The 16,304-nt window shown below is 49.3% G+C and overlaps 1 protein-coding gene across 1 annotated transcript; it reads right to left on the bottom strand.

Moving 5' to 3' along the window:
* Positions 1–111: 111 nt before the first annotated feature.
* On the bottom strand, positions 112–6,968 carry IGFBP6 (insulin like growth factor binding protein 6). Its single transcript, XM_002823306.5, has 4 exons — positions 4,310–6,968; positions 1,607–1,752; positions 1,304–1,423; positions 112–428 (listed from the first exon to the last, which is right to left on the bottom strand). The coding sequence occupies exons 1-4, from the start codon at positions 4,641–4,643 to the stop codon at positions 306–308; spliced, it is 723 nt and encodes a 240-aa protein (XP_002823352.3). The 5' UTR covers positions 4,644–6,968; the 3' UTR covers positions 112–305.
* Between the last annotated feature and the right edge of the window lie 9,336 nt (positions 6,969–16,304).

Below are 16,304 nucleotides of genomic sequence, written 5' to 3'. Positions count from 1 at the left end.
GGAAGGACTAAAGGTATCCACAGGAAAGGAGAAATGCTGTGAGTGAGCTGTAGTGGGGTAAAGAGAGGGCCAGGGGCTCCAGAACTGTGAGGCAGACACAGAGACACAAGCCAGCGACCCCAAGCACAGCTTTATTGACACCCCAGCCAACACCAACACTCTTTCCAACCGCATGTGTAAAGGCCCAGGGGTGAGGGGCCCATGGGGCAGGGCCTGAAGGTGGATCGAGGGCCTCGGGATTTTTGTTGAGTGATGACAGCTCCACGTTCCTTCCAGTGGCCCTGCAGCCCCTCTATACCTCAGCTTTAGCCGCTACTCCCAGTGGGGCAGGAGGAGCTTCCATTGCCATCTGGAGACCCTGGCAGGGACTTGCCCATCCGATCCACACACCAGCAGGGACCTCGGCGCTGCCCCTGGGAGGAGCGGCACTGGAGAGAGAGGCACACAGGTCAGGAGTGAGGCCAGAGGCTTCCAGCAGGAGAATGAGAGGGGACGTCTGAGTCTGAGGATGCAAAAACACCTGAGGGTCCCCTCGGGACAGCAAGGGCCACTGGGTTCCCTCTCTCTTTTTTTTTTTTGAGATGGAGTCTCGCTCTGTCGCCCTGGCTGGAATGCAGTGGCATGATCTCTGCTCATTGCAACCTCCGCCTCCTGGGTTCAAGCAATTCTCCTGCCTCAGCCTCCTGAGTAGCTGGGATTACAGGTGCACGCCACCACATCTGGCTAATTTTTGTAATTTTTAATAGAGATGGGGTTTCACCAGGTTGTTCAGGCTGATCTTGAACTCCTGACCTCGTGATCCACCAGCCTTGGCCTCCCAAAGTGCTGGGATTACAGGCATGAGCCACTGCGCCCGGCCCAGGGTTCCCTCTCTTTAGTTGCCCCTCTTCAACCAATAAATTGTGTGCATTCTGCTAGCCTGGAACAGTAGTTTTCAAAGTGACGTTCCCAAATCTGGATCACCAGGGAACATCTTAGAAACGCATATTGTCAGGCCCCACCCCACACCTCCTGTATCAGGAAGGCTCAGCCATCTGTGCGGCATAAGCCCTCCGGAGGATTCTGATGCCTCAAGTTCGAGAGCCACTGAGTTAGGCCATTCCTTAAGTAGGTTTTCTCTCACAGTGTGTGGTTGATTATTCTCTAAGTTTGTTTAATAAATTATATTCTCTATGTTCTCCTAAAGTTGGAAGATCCTTAAAGATGGGGCAGTGTCTTATTTATGCAGCTTTGTAAGCCCCACCGCCCCCACTCCCTGGCAGGAGCCTTCTGCTGGAAGCAGGAGGAGAAGAAAAATACTCACCTGCCGCTTCCGGTAGAAGCCTCGATGATCACAATTGGGCACATAGAGTGTTTGAGCCCCTCGGTAGACCTCAGTCTGGAGTTGCTGCAGCACTGAGTCCAGATGTCTACGGCATGGGCCCTGGGGGAGGGAGAGTAGGCAGCTTAGAACTGCTCCAGCCCAGCTCCCCGTTCTAACCTTCTGGCCCACCAGGCAAGCACCCAGAACAGACAATGGAGACGTCTCCAAGCCCAAGGGAGGAGTCTCAGATGGAAGTCTCCAGGGCTTCCCACCCCTCCTGCTCCCTACCAGCTCCAAACGCACCATCTCAGTGTCTTGGACACCCACAGAATTGGGCTGGGAGGGCGTGGTAGAGGTGCCTGGATTCCTCTGTTGGTCTCTGCGGTTCACATCCTGTGGGCGGGCAGTGCCTGCTTGGGGTTTACTCTCCTTAGGATTCTCCTCTGCAACTGGAGGAGGAACAGGAGAAGGAGAGGTCAGAAATCAGGCAGAGCCATGTGGAGAAGGGCCTTGCCCACATCACCTGCTGAAGTAAGGAAGGGAGGGCCTTATGCCCCGCTGTTGCATGACGCTGGCCCTAGTTTCTTTCTCTGACAGATAGTTATATTACTTTTCCTGACAATATTCCCCAGTATTTCCCATACTGATTTTTAAGGCTTATAAAGGAGATGCATTTTGGAAAGCAAAAATGGAAAATGAGGATGGGTGCGATGGCTCACGCCTGTAATCCCAGCACTTTGAGACGCGGAGGTGGGAGGATCGCTCAAGCCCAGGAGTTTGAGACCAGCCTGGGCAACATAATGAGAACCTCATCTCTACAAAAAATTTATAAAATTACCAAGGTGTGGTGGCGTGCACCTGCAGTCCCAGCTACTTGAGAGGCTGAGGCAGGAGGACTGCTTCAGCCCCAGAAGTTAAGACTGCAGTGAGCCATGATTGTGCTACTGCACTTCAGCGTGGACAACAGAGTGAGACCCTGTCTCAAAAATAAATAAATTATTGGCGGGGCGCAGTGGCTCATGCCTGTCATCCCAGCACTTTGGGAGGCCAAGGTGGGCAGATCACTTGGGGTCAGGCGTTCGAGACCAGCCTGGCCAACATGGTGAAACCCCGTCTCTACTAAAAATACAAAAATTAGCCTGGCGTGGTGTCAGGCTCCTGTAGTCCCAGCTACTCCAGAGGCTGAGACAGGAGAATCGCTTGAACTCGGCGGGGCGGAGGTTGCAGTGAGATGCTGGACCACTGCACTCCAGCCTGGGCAACAGAGTGAGACTTTGTCTCAAAATAAATAAATACCTTAAAAAAATAATTAATTTAAAAATCAATCAATTAATTAATTACAATAAATAATATATGAAAAATGGAGAACAAATGCAAAGGACTATTTGGGGCTTTGGGCTTTGGGTGAAAAGACCTGGCTGTTCCACCAGAGGCCAGAAGGGGGCGCATGAAGCCAGCGAGCTGGGGCAGAAGAGCAACGGATGTAGGAGGGGGGCCAACAGGGACCCAAAAGGAATGTGTGTCCCTGCTGTGACCTTGCTATGACTCAACCCACCCCTCCCAGGCCTGAGATGTGGTTACTTCTGGGGCACTGCAGTGGGAACCTCTCCCTTCTGGTACCCTGTGACCCAGGCCAGCTCAACCCCAGTGGTCCCAGGAGCACATGGATTTAACCCTTAACCAAGATAGGCTGAGGGTAGATTAAGAAGGTGCAAGGAATGAGGGGCTTCCAACCTGCAGGTTGCTGCTGGCTCTGGAGAAAGTTTCCGGAGGGTCCGGGGAGAGCTCAGGACTGGGAAGGGGTGAGGAAATAAGTCAGGGATAGGAAAAGGCAGAAAGGGGAGCATGTACTGACTCCTTGGAATTTGCCTAATATCTAATCAGATATCAGAACCCCTGAAGGGATCCTCTCCCTCTGTGCCCAAAGACAAGCTCCCAGCTAACTATCACTCACAACCCAGGAGACATTTCCCCTGCAATCCTGAGTCTGATCCTTCTTCCTCAAGATGCCCACCCCTCCCCAGACCTTGTCCTTCATTCCCTACATTTAGCACCCAACCATTTAGTTCCAAACTGCCTCCTCTCATCCATCCAGATCACCTTCTAGGAGGACCCCCAGAAGCCTGCACTCGGGCATTTGGGACTGAAAGAAACTCCAAGTGAATTCTCCATCCCCTCCCGTGGAAGGAACCCAGAGAGTCTGGGATGCGCAGTTTGCATTTCCTGCCCTCCCCATCTCCCTGCTGCCCCCCATGTTTTCAGGGCTGATTCATTTCTGTCCCACCCACCCAGTGACTCAGCTTCTGCTCTCCTCCCTGGAGCAGGGTGGGGTAGGATGGGTGAACGGTTCTGAGCAGGTTTAAATCATAACCCTGATTTGGCAGATTCCCTCTTTCCCCTACTCTTTCTCCCCTCTTCCCTACCCTAGGCCCTAGCTTGCCCTCAGTCCCTACTCAAGTCTAATACAGCTCTGGATTTGGGGCCTCTTCGGTTCTAGACCCCTCCTGTTTAGGTGCTTCGAACACTGGTATTAGGAGGAAAAGAGTCATTTCTCAGTGTGTGCAGAATTTCGGAGTCTGGGGTTCCCCTCCCTCTTTCTCCAAGTGGAAGCTGAGAACAACATTTGGGTCCTTTCCCCAGCTTGGCCGTCTAGGGTTGTAGGAGCTGGGCCTGCTGGAGCCCATGGGATGGCCCTAAAACCCTCCATTTCTCCCCCTGCCTCCCCCAAGTTCCCACCTGCACACACACTCCATCAAGGGAAAATAAATGGAGCAAAAAGGAAGGCCGAGAGCACAGACACCTTCTGCTGTATCCCCAGCTCCCCTGGCCGCACCTCAGCTTCCTGCACTTGCCCCTTCTCCCCCACACAAATGTGCCCCCCAAAGTCGGAATCGTCAAGGGCCAGGGCGGAAAGGCTTGCAGGGCCACCCACTCCCGTCTCCCCGGGACCCTGCCTGGAGGACGCGGGTCTCACGTGGGCGGGGCAGGGGCGGGGCGCGGACTCACCAGCGGGCGCGCGGGCCGGAAGGCAGCGGCCTCGGCCGAGCAGCAGCGCCCGCAAAGGCGCCTCGTCGTCCTCGGGCGGATGGCACTGCAGTCCTGGGGCGCAGTTAGGGGTGTAGACCCCGCACTCCTGCCCCTCCCTCCTGAGACAGCCCTCAGCTTCCGCGCAGCCCTCGGCTGGCGACCCCCCATCCTCCTCCTCCACGCAGCCCCCTGGACAACCCGCCTGCACCCGGTGCCCGCAGCCTGGGCACCGCGCCAAGGCGCCTCCTGGGCTGGCAGCGAGCAGCAGAGCTAGCAGCAGTAGCAGCGGCGGCAGCAGCCTATGGGGGGTCATGGTCAGGGTTTGTGCCCCGTCCTCTCCTTCCAGAGCAGTCGCAGCGCAGCTGCTGCCCGCCGCCGCCCCTCTGTCTTAAGTAGCCGCCGGCCAGGGGCCGGGCCCTTTAAGAACCAGGTGAAGGGGGGGTGGGGGAGAGGGCAGGGGCATTCCCTAAACTGGGTGGGACTGGAGAGGGCCCCCCCAACCTGGGTCCTCCCCACTCTTCTTTCCCCCTCCCTTTCCAGTTTCTGTTTACTTCCCAAATTGCTGTGATTTTTCTTGCTTTGTTCCCGGGAATCTCGGCCCGGAATTTGGGAGCTGTACAGCTGGCTGGAGGGACTGGAGGGTGGGGAGGAGCGGAAGAAGGGGAGGACGAGAGTGCAATCCACTTAGTGTGTGTGTGTAGGACGACGAGGGGCGTGCAGGGACCCGGTGGGGAGTGAGAAGACGGGTGCTGAAAGGGAACTGAGAAGAGATGGTGTGTGTGGATCACGAGAGGAGTGGGCAACTGTGGAGGGACAGAGAAAAGAGGGAGAGGGTGGATAACGGGGTCTTGGGAAATTCTACTGCTGATGGGAGAAGTAGACCGGCGCAGAGGAGAGGGAGGGCAAAATTGGGAAAGGAGTAAGAGAAAGCACCCCTGAGATGTGACTATGGAGAAAAGGGGCCCGAGGGGAACCAGATTGGGGTAAGCCAATAGGGGGAAGGGCCGGGAGGCAGGGAGGGATACACTTTGAATGAACCGTGGGAGACCCTAGCATTGTGGTGGGCGCATGCGGAGTCTGGAAGGATTGGAGAGGGCTGTGTGCAGGGTGAGAACAGGCTGGAAGGCAGGGAAAGGGGGAAATTGGCAGGTTGAAACTAGAGAGGGACAGAATTAGAGGAACTCGTATTCGGGAGGCCCTTGGGGACAGTGGCCAGAGAGCAGACCCCACCCCGCTTCCCATCCCCGTCCTTCAGGTAAGCTCGCTCCTCCATTCCTCTCCTCTCCCAGAATCCGTCTCCTTCCCTCCCAGTCAGTCATCCATGGGGTTTTCTAGATTCATCAGACTGTCTTGTGCCCAGGGGATTATGGGGAGGGACTACTCTGAGCATCTTTGCCTGCCTACTTGTCCGCCTTCGCTCCAAGGGTCGGGTTCCACCGCTCCCCACCCACCTTCCCCAGGCAACGTCCCGCCCATCCCAGGCACTCCTAGCCAGGCCTCACAAGAGAGAGGAAGAAGGACTGTTTCCTTCGGCAACCCACACCCACCCAGCTCTGGGTTATGCAACAGGGACCATCTCATTCTTTCCTAAAACAAGGGCTCTGGGCAGTGACTAAGTTTAAATGCTGGGCCCCAAGCAACAATGTCAGCAAGGGCTTCTTGAACTTTTAGGTAAATAGAAATAATACGAACCTCATTGTCAGCACCGCCCCCTTCACCATGCAACCCTGGGACCCTAGGACCTGTGTTAGGAGAATGGTGTTTTCCTGTTGCCCTGAGATACTGATGCAGACTGGAGAGGCAGGGAGGAGAGGGTTGTGGGGCAGCTGATGGGAGAAGCTACTGCTGATGGGAGAAGTAGACCAGGGCAGAGGAGAGGAAGGGCAAAATTGGGAAAGGGGTAAGAGAAAGCACCTCTTCCACCAAGGCTCTTCAACCCCCTGCCACAAGCTCTGACCAAGCTCCCTGGAACCAAGGCTGGTCAGAGATGGGTTCCAGGGTACTGGGGTCCTGCCGCACACTCTTTATCACTGTTTATTTTGTCCTACACATGGTTCTGGCTAGGGTCTTAGAGTCTTTCTCCTGGACTTCGGGTTGGTGCTCCTGAATAAGATGGAAAGCCTGTGGGAAGTTGGGAAGGGGAAAGAGATGGCTGTGCTCTTTCAGGATTCCAGTGTGGCTCTTTTTTAACTTTAAATTTTATTTTATTTTATTTTAAGTTCTGGGATACATGTGCAGAATGTGCAGGTTTGTTATATAGGTAAACGTGTGCCATGTGGTTTGCTGCCCATCAACCCAACACCTAGGTATTAAGTCCCACATGCATTAGCTATTTGACCTGATGCTCTCCCTCCCCTCGCACCCCCCCGACAGCCCCAGTGTGTGTTGTTCCCCTCCCTGTGTCCATGTGTTCTCATTGTTTTCAGCCCCCACTTATGAGTGAGAACATGTAGTGTTTGGTTTTCTGTTCCTGTGTTAGTTTGCTGAGAATGATGGCTTCCAGCTTCATCCATGTCCCTGCAGAGGACATGATCTCATTCCTTTTTATGGCTGCATAGTATTCCATGCATTTGGGTTGGTTCCATGTCTTTGCTATTGTGAATAGTGCTGCAATAAACATATATGTGCATGTATTTTTATAATAGAATGATTTATATTCCTTTGAGTATATACCCAGTAATGGGATCACTGGGTCAAAATGGTATTTCTGGTCTGGTTCTAGATTTTTTTTTTTTTTGAGGCAGGGTCTCATTTTATTTCCCAGGCTGGAGTGCAGTGACTCCATCACGGCTCACTGTAACCTTGACCTCCCAGGTTCAGAAGATCCTCCCACCTTAGCCTCCCAGGTAGCTGGGACTACAGGCACACACCACCACGCCTGGCTAATTGTATTTTTAGCAGAGACGGGGTTTCGACATGTTGCCCAGGCTGGTCTGGAACTCCTGGGCTCAAGTGATCCTCCTGCCTCGGCCTCCCAGAGTGCTGGAATTATAGACATGAGCCACTGCACCCAGATTGATTGGCTCTTTAAAGATGTTTGTCACAGTGGTTCATGCCTGTAATCCCAGCACTCTGGGAGGCCAAGGTGGGAGGATCAATTGAGCCCAGGAGTTCCAGACCAGCCTGGGCAACATGACCAAACCCTATCTCTACTAAAAATACAAAACATCAGCCAGATGTGGTGGCGCATGCCTTTAGTCCCAGCTACCTAGGAGGCTAAGGTGGAAGGGGTGATCTGAGATCACACCACTGCACTCCAGCCTGGAACAACCAGAGTGAGACCCTGTCTCAAAAAAAAAAAAAAAAAAAAAAAAAAAAAGTCTGTGCTACTCCTTTGTAGGTTATCGTTCAGAAAAAGCCCAACACTTTGCCACCTTCTAACATCCACCACTCCCTCCTCAATCCTCCTCAATTTCCAGCCCCACCTTCCCACACTGCTACCACCGCCTCCTCAGATTCTCCCTGCCTGCTGCTCCCACCTGCCCAGCTCTGTTACTTTCTAGATTCTAAGCCCGATTGCATAGTCCAGTTCCACCCACCACCCCAGGATTACACTTCCCTGTTTCCCCCTCCCTCTAGCATGATCCCCAGTTGTATGGCTATCAGCGCTGAGAGTCTAACCAGTCTCTTTGCAGACTGAGACGCTTGAACTCTGCCTTCCTGCCATTGGGATGCCCTCTGCCTTAGTACCCAGGGCAGAAATCTGAAGCACATGTTCAGCACTCAGACAAAGAGTGTGGGCCAAGGTACAAAACCCTGGGATTCTGTCTGGCCTTTGTGTGAGAAGGGTTTGCTAAGTTTCTTCCAGGCTGAGGAAAGTCTAAATAGCCTGGGCTATCACTTAAGCTTTTCCATAAACAAACTCTGCTGGAACTTCCTCCTCCTCATTTACATTATACCCTGGTCTTCTGGTCCTTCATGCTGTGTCTCTCACACTCAACCCGTCCCTCTAAATTCATGGTGCCCCAAGTGCTGACTTCCTTTTGAGAACAAGGGATAAAGGAAGGGGCCTGTGGGGACCATATTCAGCTTTAAATTTGAGACGAGAAGCAGTGGCACAGTCCACAGACAGAAAGTCCCAGAGAGGAAGTTCAATGACCACATCACATCATGACATGGCCTAAGGCTGACGTGGGCCTGATGGGAACTACTGTGTAAACCTCAGCTAAACTGAAGCCTCTGTTTTCTGCCATCTCTCCCACACATACCATCCAAACTGGTCCTGCTGAAACGTGCTCCTGATCCCATAATTCTCTTCTCCTCAAGGACTTGGGGGGCACTTTACTTTTTATTTCTTAGTTTTTAAATTTTACTTTAAGTTCTGGGATGTATGTGAAGAATGTGCAGGTTTGTTACATAGGTAAACGTGTGCCACAGTGGTTTGCTGCACCTATCAATCCATCACTTATGTATTTATGTTTTTTGTTTTTCGTTTTTTTTGAGACGGAGTCTGATGCTCCGTTGCCCAGGCTGGAGTGCAGTGACGCGAACTCAGCTCACTGCAACCTCCGCCTCCTGGGTTCAAGCGATTCTTCTGCCTCAGCCTCCTGAGTAGCTGGGATTACAGCCACGTGCCACCGTGCCCGGCTAATTTTTGTATTTTTAGTAGAGAAGAGGTTTCACCATGTTGATCATGCTGGTCTCCAACTCCTGACCTCATGATCTGCCCACCTCAGCATCTCAAAATGCTGGGATTACAGGCATGAGCCACTGTGCCCGGCCCATATATTTATGTATTAAGCCCCATATGCCTTAGCTATTTGACCTGATGCTCTCCCTCCCCTCGCCCCCCGACCCCACAGGTCCCGGTGTGTGTTGTTCCTCGATGTCCTCCCCCACCATAGAACCTGTGCTCCACCTGATATTCAGGGTCCCGTGGACAACGACCCTGAAACACACTCTGCTTCAGTTAGCTGGCTGAATCACCTTCCCCAGAACCCCCTGGTAGTTTTTCATCTTGGGGATTGAAATGGGATAAGGGGAAGTGAGGATGAGGCATAATTGGTGCTCAGAGATCATTTCTTCCCCTGAACTCCAAGCTTTCAGCTTACAAGGACCCTCCCTTCACTCCCCTCATCGCTAGCCACATTCTTTTTTTTTTTTTTGAAACAGGGTCTCACTCTGTCACCCAGGCTGGAGTGCAGTGGCTCAGTCACAGCTCACTGCAGCCTCAACCTCATGGGCTCAAGTGATCCTTCCACTTCAGCCTCCAGAGTAGTTGGGACCACAGTCATGCACCACCACATCTGGCTAATTTTTTAATTTTTTAGGCCGGGTGTGGTGGCTCACGCCTGTAATCCCAGCACTTTGGGAGGCCGAGGAGGGCAGATCACCTGAGGTCAGGAATTCGAAACCAGCCTGGTGAAACCAACATGGTGAAACCTCGTCTCTACTGAAAATACAAAAAAATTAGCCTGGCGTGATGGCGCATGCCTGTAATCCCAGCCACTTGGGAGGCTGAGGAAGGAGAATTGCTTGAATCCAGGAGGCGGAGGTTGCAGTGAGCTGAGATGACACCATTGTACTCCAGCCTGGGCAACAAGAGTGAAACCCCCCTCAAAAAAAAAAGGTATTTTTATATAGACAGGATCTTATTATTATATTGTCCAGGCTGGACAATATAGGAGCTTGAGCTCCTAGACTCAAGTGATCCTCCCACCTCAGCCTCCCAGAGTACTGGGATTACAGGCATGAGACACCACACCTAGCCCATCACTAACCAAATTCTGGCACCTCTTCCTCACCTACTTGGCCAGTTGACACCCTGCCTTCCTTTTAATTCATCCACATTATTGTGTTGCTATTTTATATTTTTGCTCCTCTTTTCCTGCGTCATTTTTCCAGTTAGATTGTGGGTGTTTTGAGAATACGGCCCCCATTCCTTTTTTATCTCTGGGCCTCCAGCTTCCAGCCCATAGAAGGAGTTTAGAATAGACACCAGGAAATATCGGTGTTTTTGGTGGGAGCAAAGGCAGTCCTGGGGGAGGGACAGAGAGGTGATGGAGACACTGCAACACTTCTGGAGGCTCCGCCATCCTCCTGGACCTCAGTGCTAGCCCAGCCTACTCCAGGAGCTCTCTTGGCCCTCCCACCCCTTCAGCGCTTCCTCTCTCTTTTCTTCATCCTCTCCCTGCTCTCAGGTAAAGGCCCAGAATGCTGTCAGGAGAGGGAAAACTGCCCAGAGGGTAAATCAAACAGGGCTTCCCAGGGAATAGGGCTTTACAAGAGAGTTTGGGAGAAGAGATGGATAGGGATGAAGAGAGGGGATGGTGAAGGCATCCCCAGGAGGAAAGCACATCTTTGTGTAACGGTTGTAAAGGTAAAAGGGCAGGGAGAGCAAAACAGCATATGCGTGTTGATTTGTGTGCGTGCATGTGTGCTCCACCTGGGTCCCCAGTGTCTCAGTACATCAGAGGAAGGAGAGCTGGAAAGGGAACAGGACTTTTCTAGACTGGGCTGGAGCCAGCCAGATGGTTGGGAGTTGGGAATCATTAGTGAACAAAAAGGAGCAACTAAGGATCTGCGTCTTGCTTTTTTTAATATTTAAATGAATAAAAGTATATTCAGTCATTCAATATATTCACAGGGCACCTATTTATGTAGATGTAACTGGGAGATATGGACATAAGCAGGAATTGTGCTCCCAGAGAACTTAGTGCTAATATGTGTTTATCCAACATACGATAAACAACTGAGAAAATCAGCCAGGATGCCAGAGTATTCTGGGATAGAATGCAGACTGTGACAAATTAATCCAATTATATTACACATTTATGACACACACTGAGGAGGGTGAGAAGAAAAGGAGCTGACCTAAGTAACTTTGGAAAACAGTGTTTTCACTGGAAACTCTCAAAGGCTAAAAACAAAAAGAAGGATGCACTTTACAGAAACACTGTACTGTAACTGGTACATCTGTTTCTTATTGGAGTATGGGTTAAAAATTTTGAAAGTGCTTTACATATATATTGGGGTTGAACAAATAAGTAATGAATGTTGGGAGCCAGGTTTCTCACTGTCAGAGGGAGAAGTCACAGATCCACAAGGCGGAAAGGCTAGATAATGAACTCTGTGGTACTGGGTTAGAATGGGAAACAGCAGTGTGAACTTGTATTTAGCTTAATATATAGTCAGATGAATAGATACAGAAATGATTATAGATACCTATATGCACATGGTTAGTATACATACATGTATTACCTAACTCTCTTGCCCCAGAGGGCCTAGAAGAAATGACACTACAATAACAGTAGCATATCTCACAGCTAGATCTTTGTTTCTAAATACCATTCTCCAACAGAAGGAAGAACGTTTCTCCATTGTTTGGAGAACTGGCTGATTCTGGGGCCGGGGCAGGGAAAATAGATGATCTAGAGCATCTTGTAGTACTAGAAAGTAAGGAAGTACCCACAAAACAAAAGGATGGGGGCATATCAAAGGGACAAGGGAACCAACCTGACAGAGCTCTCAATGACAGAGGCTGAAACAATTTGAGCAACAAAATAGATACATAGTATTGGATTATAACTCAAGGTATAAAATAAAGATACACGAATGCATATTGCTTGTATTAGTTTGCTAGGGCTACTGTAAAAAAGAGCCATAAATTGAGTGGCTGAGACAGGTATACATTATCTCAGAGTTCTGGAGGCTAGAAGTCCAAAATCAAGGTGTCAGCAGGGCCCTGCTCTCGCTGAGACTCAGGGCAGAATGGGCTTTCTTGCCTCTTCCCAGGGCTAGTGGTGACTGGCAATTTCTGGCATTTCTTGGCTTGCAGCTGTGTCAATTCAATATTTGCCTCTGACATCACGTGGCTGTCTTCGCAGTGTCTTCCCTCTGTGTCTGTCCAAATTTCCCCTTTTTGGGTTTTTTTTGTTTGTTTGTTTGTTTTTTGAGATGGAGTCTCACTCTGTCGCCCAGGCTGGAGTGCAGTGGCACGATCTCGGCTCACTGCTCCGCCTCCCGGGAGGCACAGAGTTGTGGAGCCAGATTCAAACCAGGCAGTTGGGCTCTTTTTTTTTTTTTTTTTTTTGAGATGGAGTTTCACTCTTGTTGCCCAGGCTGGAGTGCAATGGCATGATGGCATGATCTCGGTTCACTGCAACCTCTGCCTCCTGGGTTCAAGTGATTCTCCTGCCTCAGCCTCCCGAGTAGCTGGGACTACAGGCACATGCCACCACGCCCGGCTTATTTTTTGTGTTTTTAGTAGAGATGGAGTTTTACCATGTTAGCCAGGATGGTCTCCATCTCCTGACCTTATGATCCGCCTGCCTCGGCCTCCCAAAGTGCTGGGATTACAGGCGTGAGCCACCGCACCCGGCCCAAATTTCCCCTTTTTATAAGGACACAAGTTACATTGAATTAGAGTCCACCCTCATGAACTTGTCCTAATTTGGTTAAATCTACAAAGACCCTATTTCCAAATAAGGTCACATTCTGAGGTATGGCGGGTTTAGGACCTCAACATATCTTCTTTTGGAGGATACAACTCAATCTATAACACTGATATAAATAAATATTTGAGTCAATAAATAAATAAATGGAGAAGAGACAACTTTCGTCTAGAAGATTTTCAAATAATTTATGTAGATACTCTGCCTTCCAGAATGTGGAACTTAACACCCCTCCTGCCTTGAAAGTGGGCTAGACAGACCAGGCGAGGTGGCTCACGCCTGTAATCCCAGCACTTTAGGAGGCTGAGGTGGGCGGATCATGAGGTCAAGAGATTGAGACCATCCTGGCCAACATGGTGAAACCTCGTCTCTACTAAAAATACAAAAATTAGCTGGGCATGGTGGCATGTGCCTGTAATCCCAGCTATTGGGGAGGCCGAGGCAGGAGAATTGCTTGAACCCAGGAGGTGGATGTTGTAGTGAGCCAAGATCACCCCACTACACTCCAGCCTGGGCGACAGAGCAAGACTTCATCTCAAAAAACAACAACAACAAAAAAGTGGGCTAGATCTTAATGACTTGCTTCCAATGAATAGAGATCAGAAAAGAAAAAATACTAACTTTGTAGTAGAGAAAACTGGCAAACACCACCTTAACCAAGTGATCAAGGTTAACCTCACCAGTGATGTCATGCTGATATCATGTACCCCTGATATGATGAGATGAGAAGTACTTTACCTCTATAGATTTCTTTCCAAAAATCCATAACTCTAATCTAATAGTGAGAAAAACATTAGGCGAATCCAGATTGGAGGATGTTTTACTGGATACCTGGCCAGTAATCCTCACGACTGTCAAAGTTATAAAAAACAAAGGAATCCTAAGTGAATTAACACAGGAACAGAAAACCATATACCAGCCGGGCACAGTGGCTCACCCCTGTAATCCCAGCACTTTGGGAGGCCAAGGCAGGTGGATCACCTGAGGTCAGGAGTTCGAGACCAGCCTGCCCAACATGGTGAAACTCTGTCTCTACTAAGAATACAAAAATTAGCCCGGGGTAGTGGTGCTTGCCTGTAATCCCAGCTACTTGGGAGGCTAAGGCATGAGAATCGCTTGAACCCAGGAGGTGAAGGTTGCAGTGAGCCCAGATCATGCCATTGCATTCCAGCTTGGGCAACACAGCAAGACTCCATCTCAAAAAAAAAAAAAAAAGGAAATCAAATACTGCATTTTTTTGCTTATAAGTGATAGCTAAACAATGAGTGCATGGGGACACAAAGAAGGGAATAATAGACACCAAGGCCTACTTGAGGGTGGAGGTGAAAGGAGGGTGAGGATTGAAAAACTACCTATTGAGTAGTATGTTCATGACCTGGATGACAAAGTTATCTATACCCCTGTGACACACAATTTACCCATGTAACAAACCAGCACATGTACACCCAGAACCTAAAATACAATTGGAAAGAATAAAACAACGACAACAAGAAAGGCTGCAAAACTATTTCAGACTAGGGGAGACTGGGGAGAGATGACAACTAAAGCAGTGTGCACCCTGGATTAGATCCCAGAACGGAAACAGGACATCAATAGAAACATGACTAAATGCAAACAAAGTCTGGAGTTTAGTTAACAGTGATGCACTAATGTTGCTTTCTTAGTTTTGACCAATGTACTATTGTCATATAGAAGTTTATCAATGTGAGAAACTGAGTGAAGGACATTTGGGGACTCTCCATGCCATCTTTGCAACTTTGCTGTGAATCTAGAATTCTTCTAAAATAAATAGCTTTTTTCTTTTTCTGAGATGGAGTCTTGCTCTGTCACCCAGGCTGGAGTGCAGTGGTGCGATCTCAGCTTTCCGCAACCTCTGCCTTCTGAGTTTAAGCGATTCTCATGCCTCAGCCTCCCAAGTTCAGGTGCCCGCCATCATGCCCGGCTAATTTTTGTATTTTTAGTAGAGACGGGGTTTCGCCATGTTGGCCAGGCTGGTCTCAAACTCCTGACTTCAGGTGATCCGCCCGCCTTGGCCTCCCATAGTGCTGGGATTACAGCCATGAGCCACCTGTACCCAGTCAGTTTTTTCATTTCTAAGGCCATCATGATGGTTTGGTTCTCATTGTCTTTCACCTGGGCCATGGCAATCATTTCCTATGGACTACCCAGTTTTCAGACACTATCTGCTCTGAACACAAACTATTATTTCTGAAATGAAAATACAGCAAATAACTCTTCTGCTCAGAAACCTTCAATGACTCCCTATTTACTCTAGTGTCAAGTCCAAATTCTTGGGTTTAAAGCCACTAATTCTATAATCCTATTATTACCTCATGAGAACGATTCCATCTTGACCAAATATATTCTTTGAATTCATACCTGCAAACTTTTACTCATGATCACACCTCTAACCTTTTGCTTCTTCTCTAGCCATATGTTCTTTGATTTTTATTATCAAGGTCTGGGTGAAATTGAGTAAGTCTGTTTATCCTAATCCCAAGGAGCTCATAGTCTATCAGGAAAACAGACAGGTAAATCAACAATGACACTATATAAGGATAAGAGGGATCAAGAGGAAAGAGACTTAAGCTTGCCTGGCTTCACAGAGGAGACAATGCTTTGGTTGAATCTTGGAGGAATAGGAATTTGTGAGGGACAGAATTGAGGGAAACGTTTCCAGGCAGAGGGGGCACATGTGTCTCTAACAATCATGTGTCCCTTCTTGACATCTCTTGTAGTTTGTCTTGTATTTCCAGCAGCTTTTAGCTGGCTTATGAACTCCTTAAGGATAGGGGCCGTATCCTCTACCTACCCTCTGTTAAATGCGGGTAGCAGTATTTACTTTATAGGATTGTTAGGATTGTTAGAGATAATTCACGTAACATACATATCAGACACTCAATGATTTTTTCTGTAATGAATGAAGTGTCTAGCTCAGTTTCTGGCTCATACTAAGGTAGTCAGTATTTGTTGAATGAATGATGGTACCCTGTTTCAAAGCTGTTTTGTTTATAGCTGGAAATCTGTGCCCTGGAAGACCTCACTGGACTGGAAAAGATCCAGAGAAAGACAATGTTTCAGCAGGATGGGAAAATAGCCTGTCAGAGCTAACCCAACAGAAGAGGGCTCTTCAATCTGAAAAGGAGGCAGATATATTCAGATTCAACTCGAATTCACTAAATGCTTATTTACTTATTTATTTATTATTATTTTTTGAGACCGAGTCTCACTCTGTCGCCTAGGCTGGAGTGCAGTGGCATGATCTCAGGTCACTGCAACCTCTACCTCCCGGGTTCAAGCGATTTTCCTGCTTCAGCCTCCCGAGTAGCTAGGATTACAAGTGCACACCACCACACCCGGCTAATTTTTGTATTTTTAGTAGAGACGGGGTTTCACCATGTTGGTCAGGCTGGTCTCGAACTCCTGACCTTGTGATCCACCCACCTCGGCCTCCCAAAGTGTTGGGATTACAGGCGTGAGCCACTGTGCCCGGCTGCTTATTTATTTTTGTACAATTCTCAAGATGTTCCATTACCATCTCCACTTTGTAGATAAGAAGACATATCCAAATAAGTTAAATA

Source organism: Pongo abelii, chromosome 10, assembly GCF_028885655.2.
Source record: "Pongo abelii isolate AG06213 chromosome 10, NHGRI_mPonAbe1-v2.0_pri, whole genome shotgun sequence".
Taxonomy (NCBI): domain Eukaryota; kingdom Metazoa; phylum Chordata; class Mammalia; order Primates; family Hominidae; genus Pongo; species Pongo abelii.
This window is presented reverse-complemented; position numbering and strand designations above follow the sequence as displayed.

Excerpts from the sequence above, each read along its gene's own strand:
- IGFBP6 (XM_002823306.5), bottom strand. The coding sequence starts at position 4,643 with ATGACCCCCCATAGGCTGCTGCCGCCGCTGCTACTGCTGCTAGCTCTG. Across the intron at positions 1,753-4,309 it reads TCCGGCCCGCGCGCCCGCTG|TTGCAGAGGAGAATCCTAAG; the intron begins GTGAGTCCGCGC and ends TTCCTCCTCCAG. Across the intron at positions 1,424-1,606 it reads GTGTCCAAGACACTGAGATG|GGCCCATGCCGTAGACATCT; the intron begins GTGCGTTTGGAG and ends TCCCTCCCCCAG.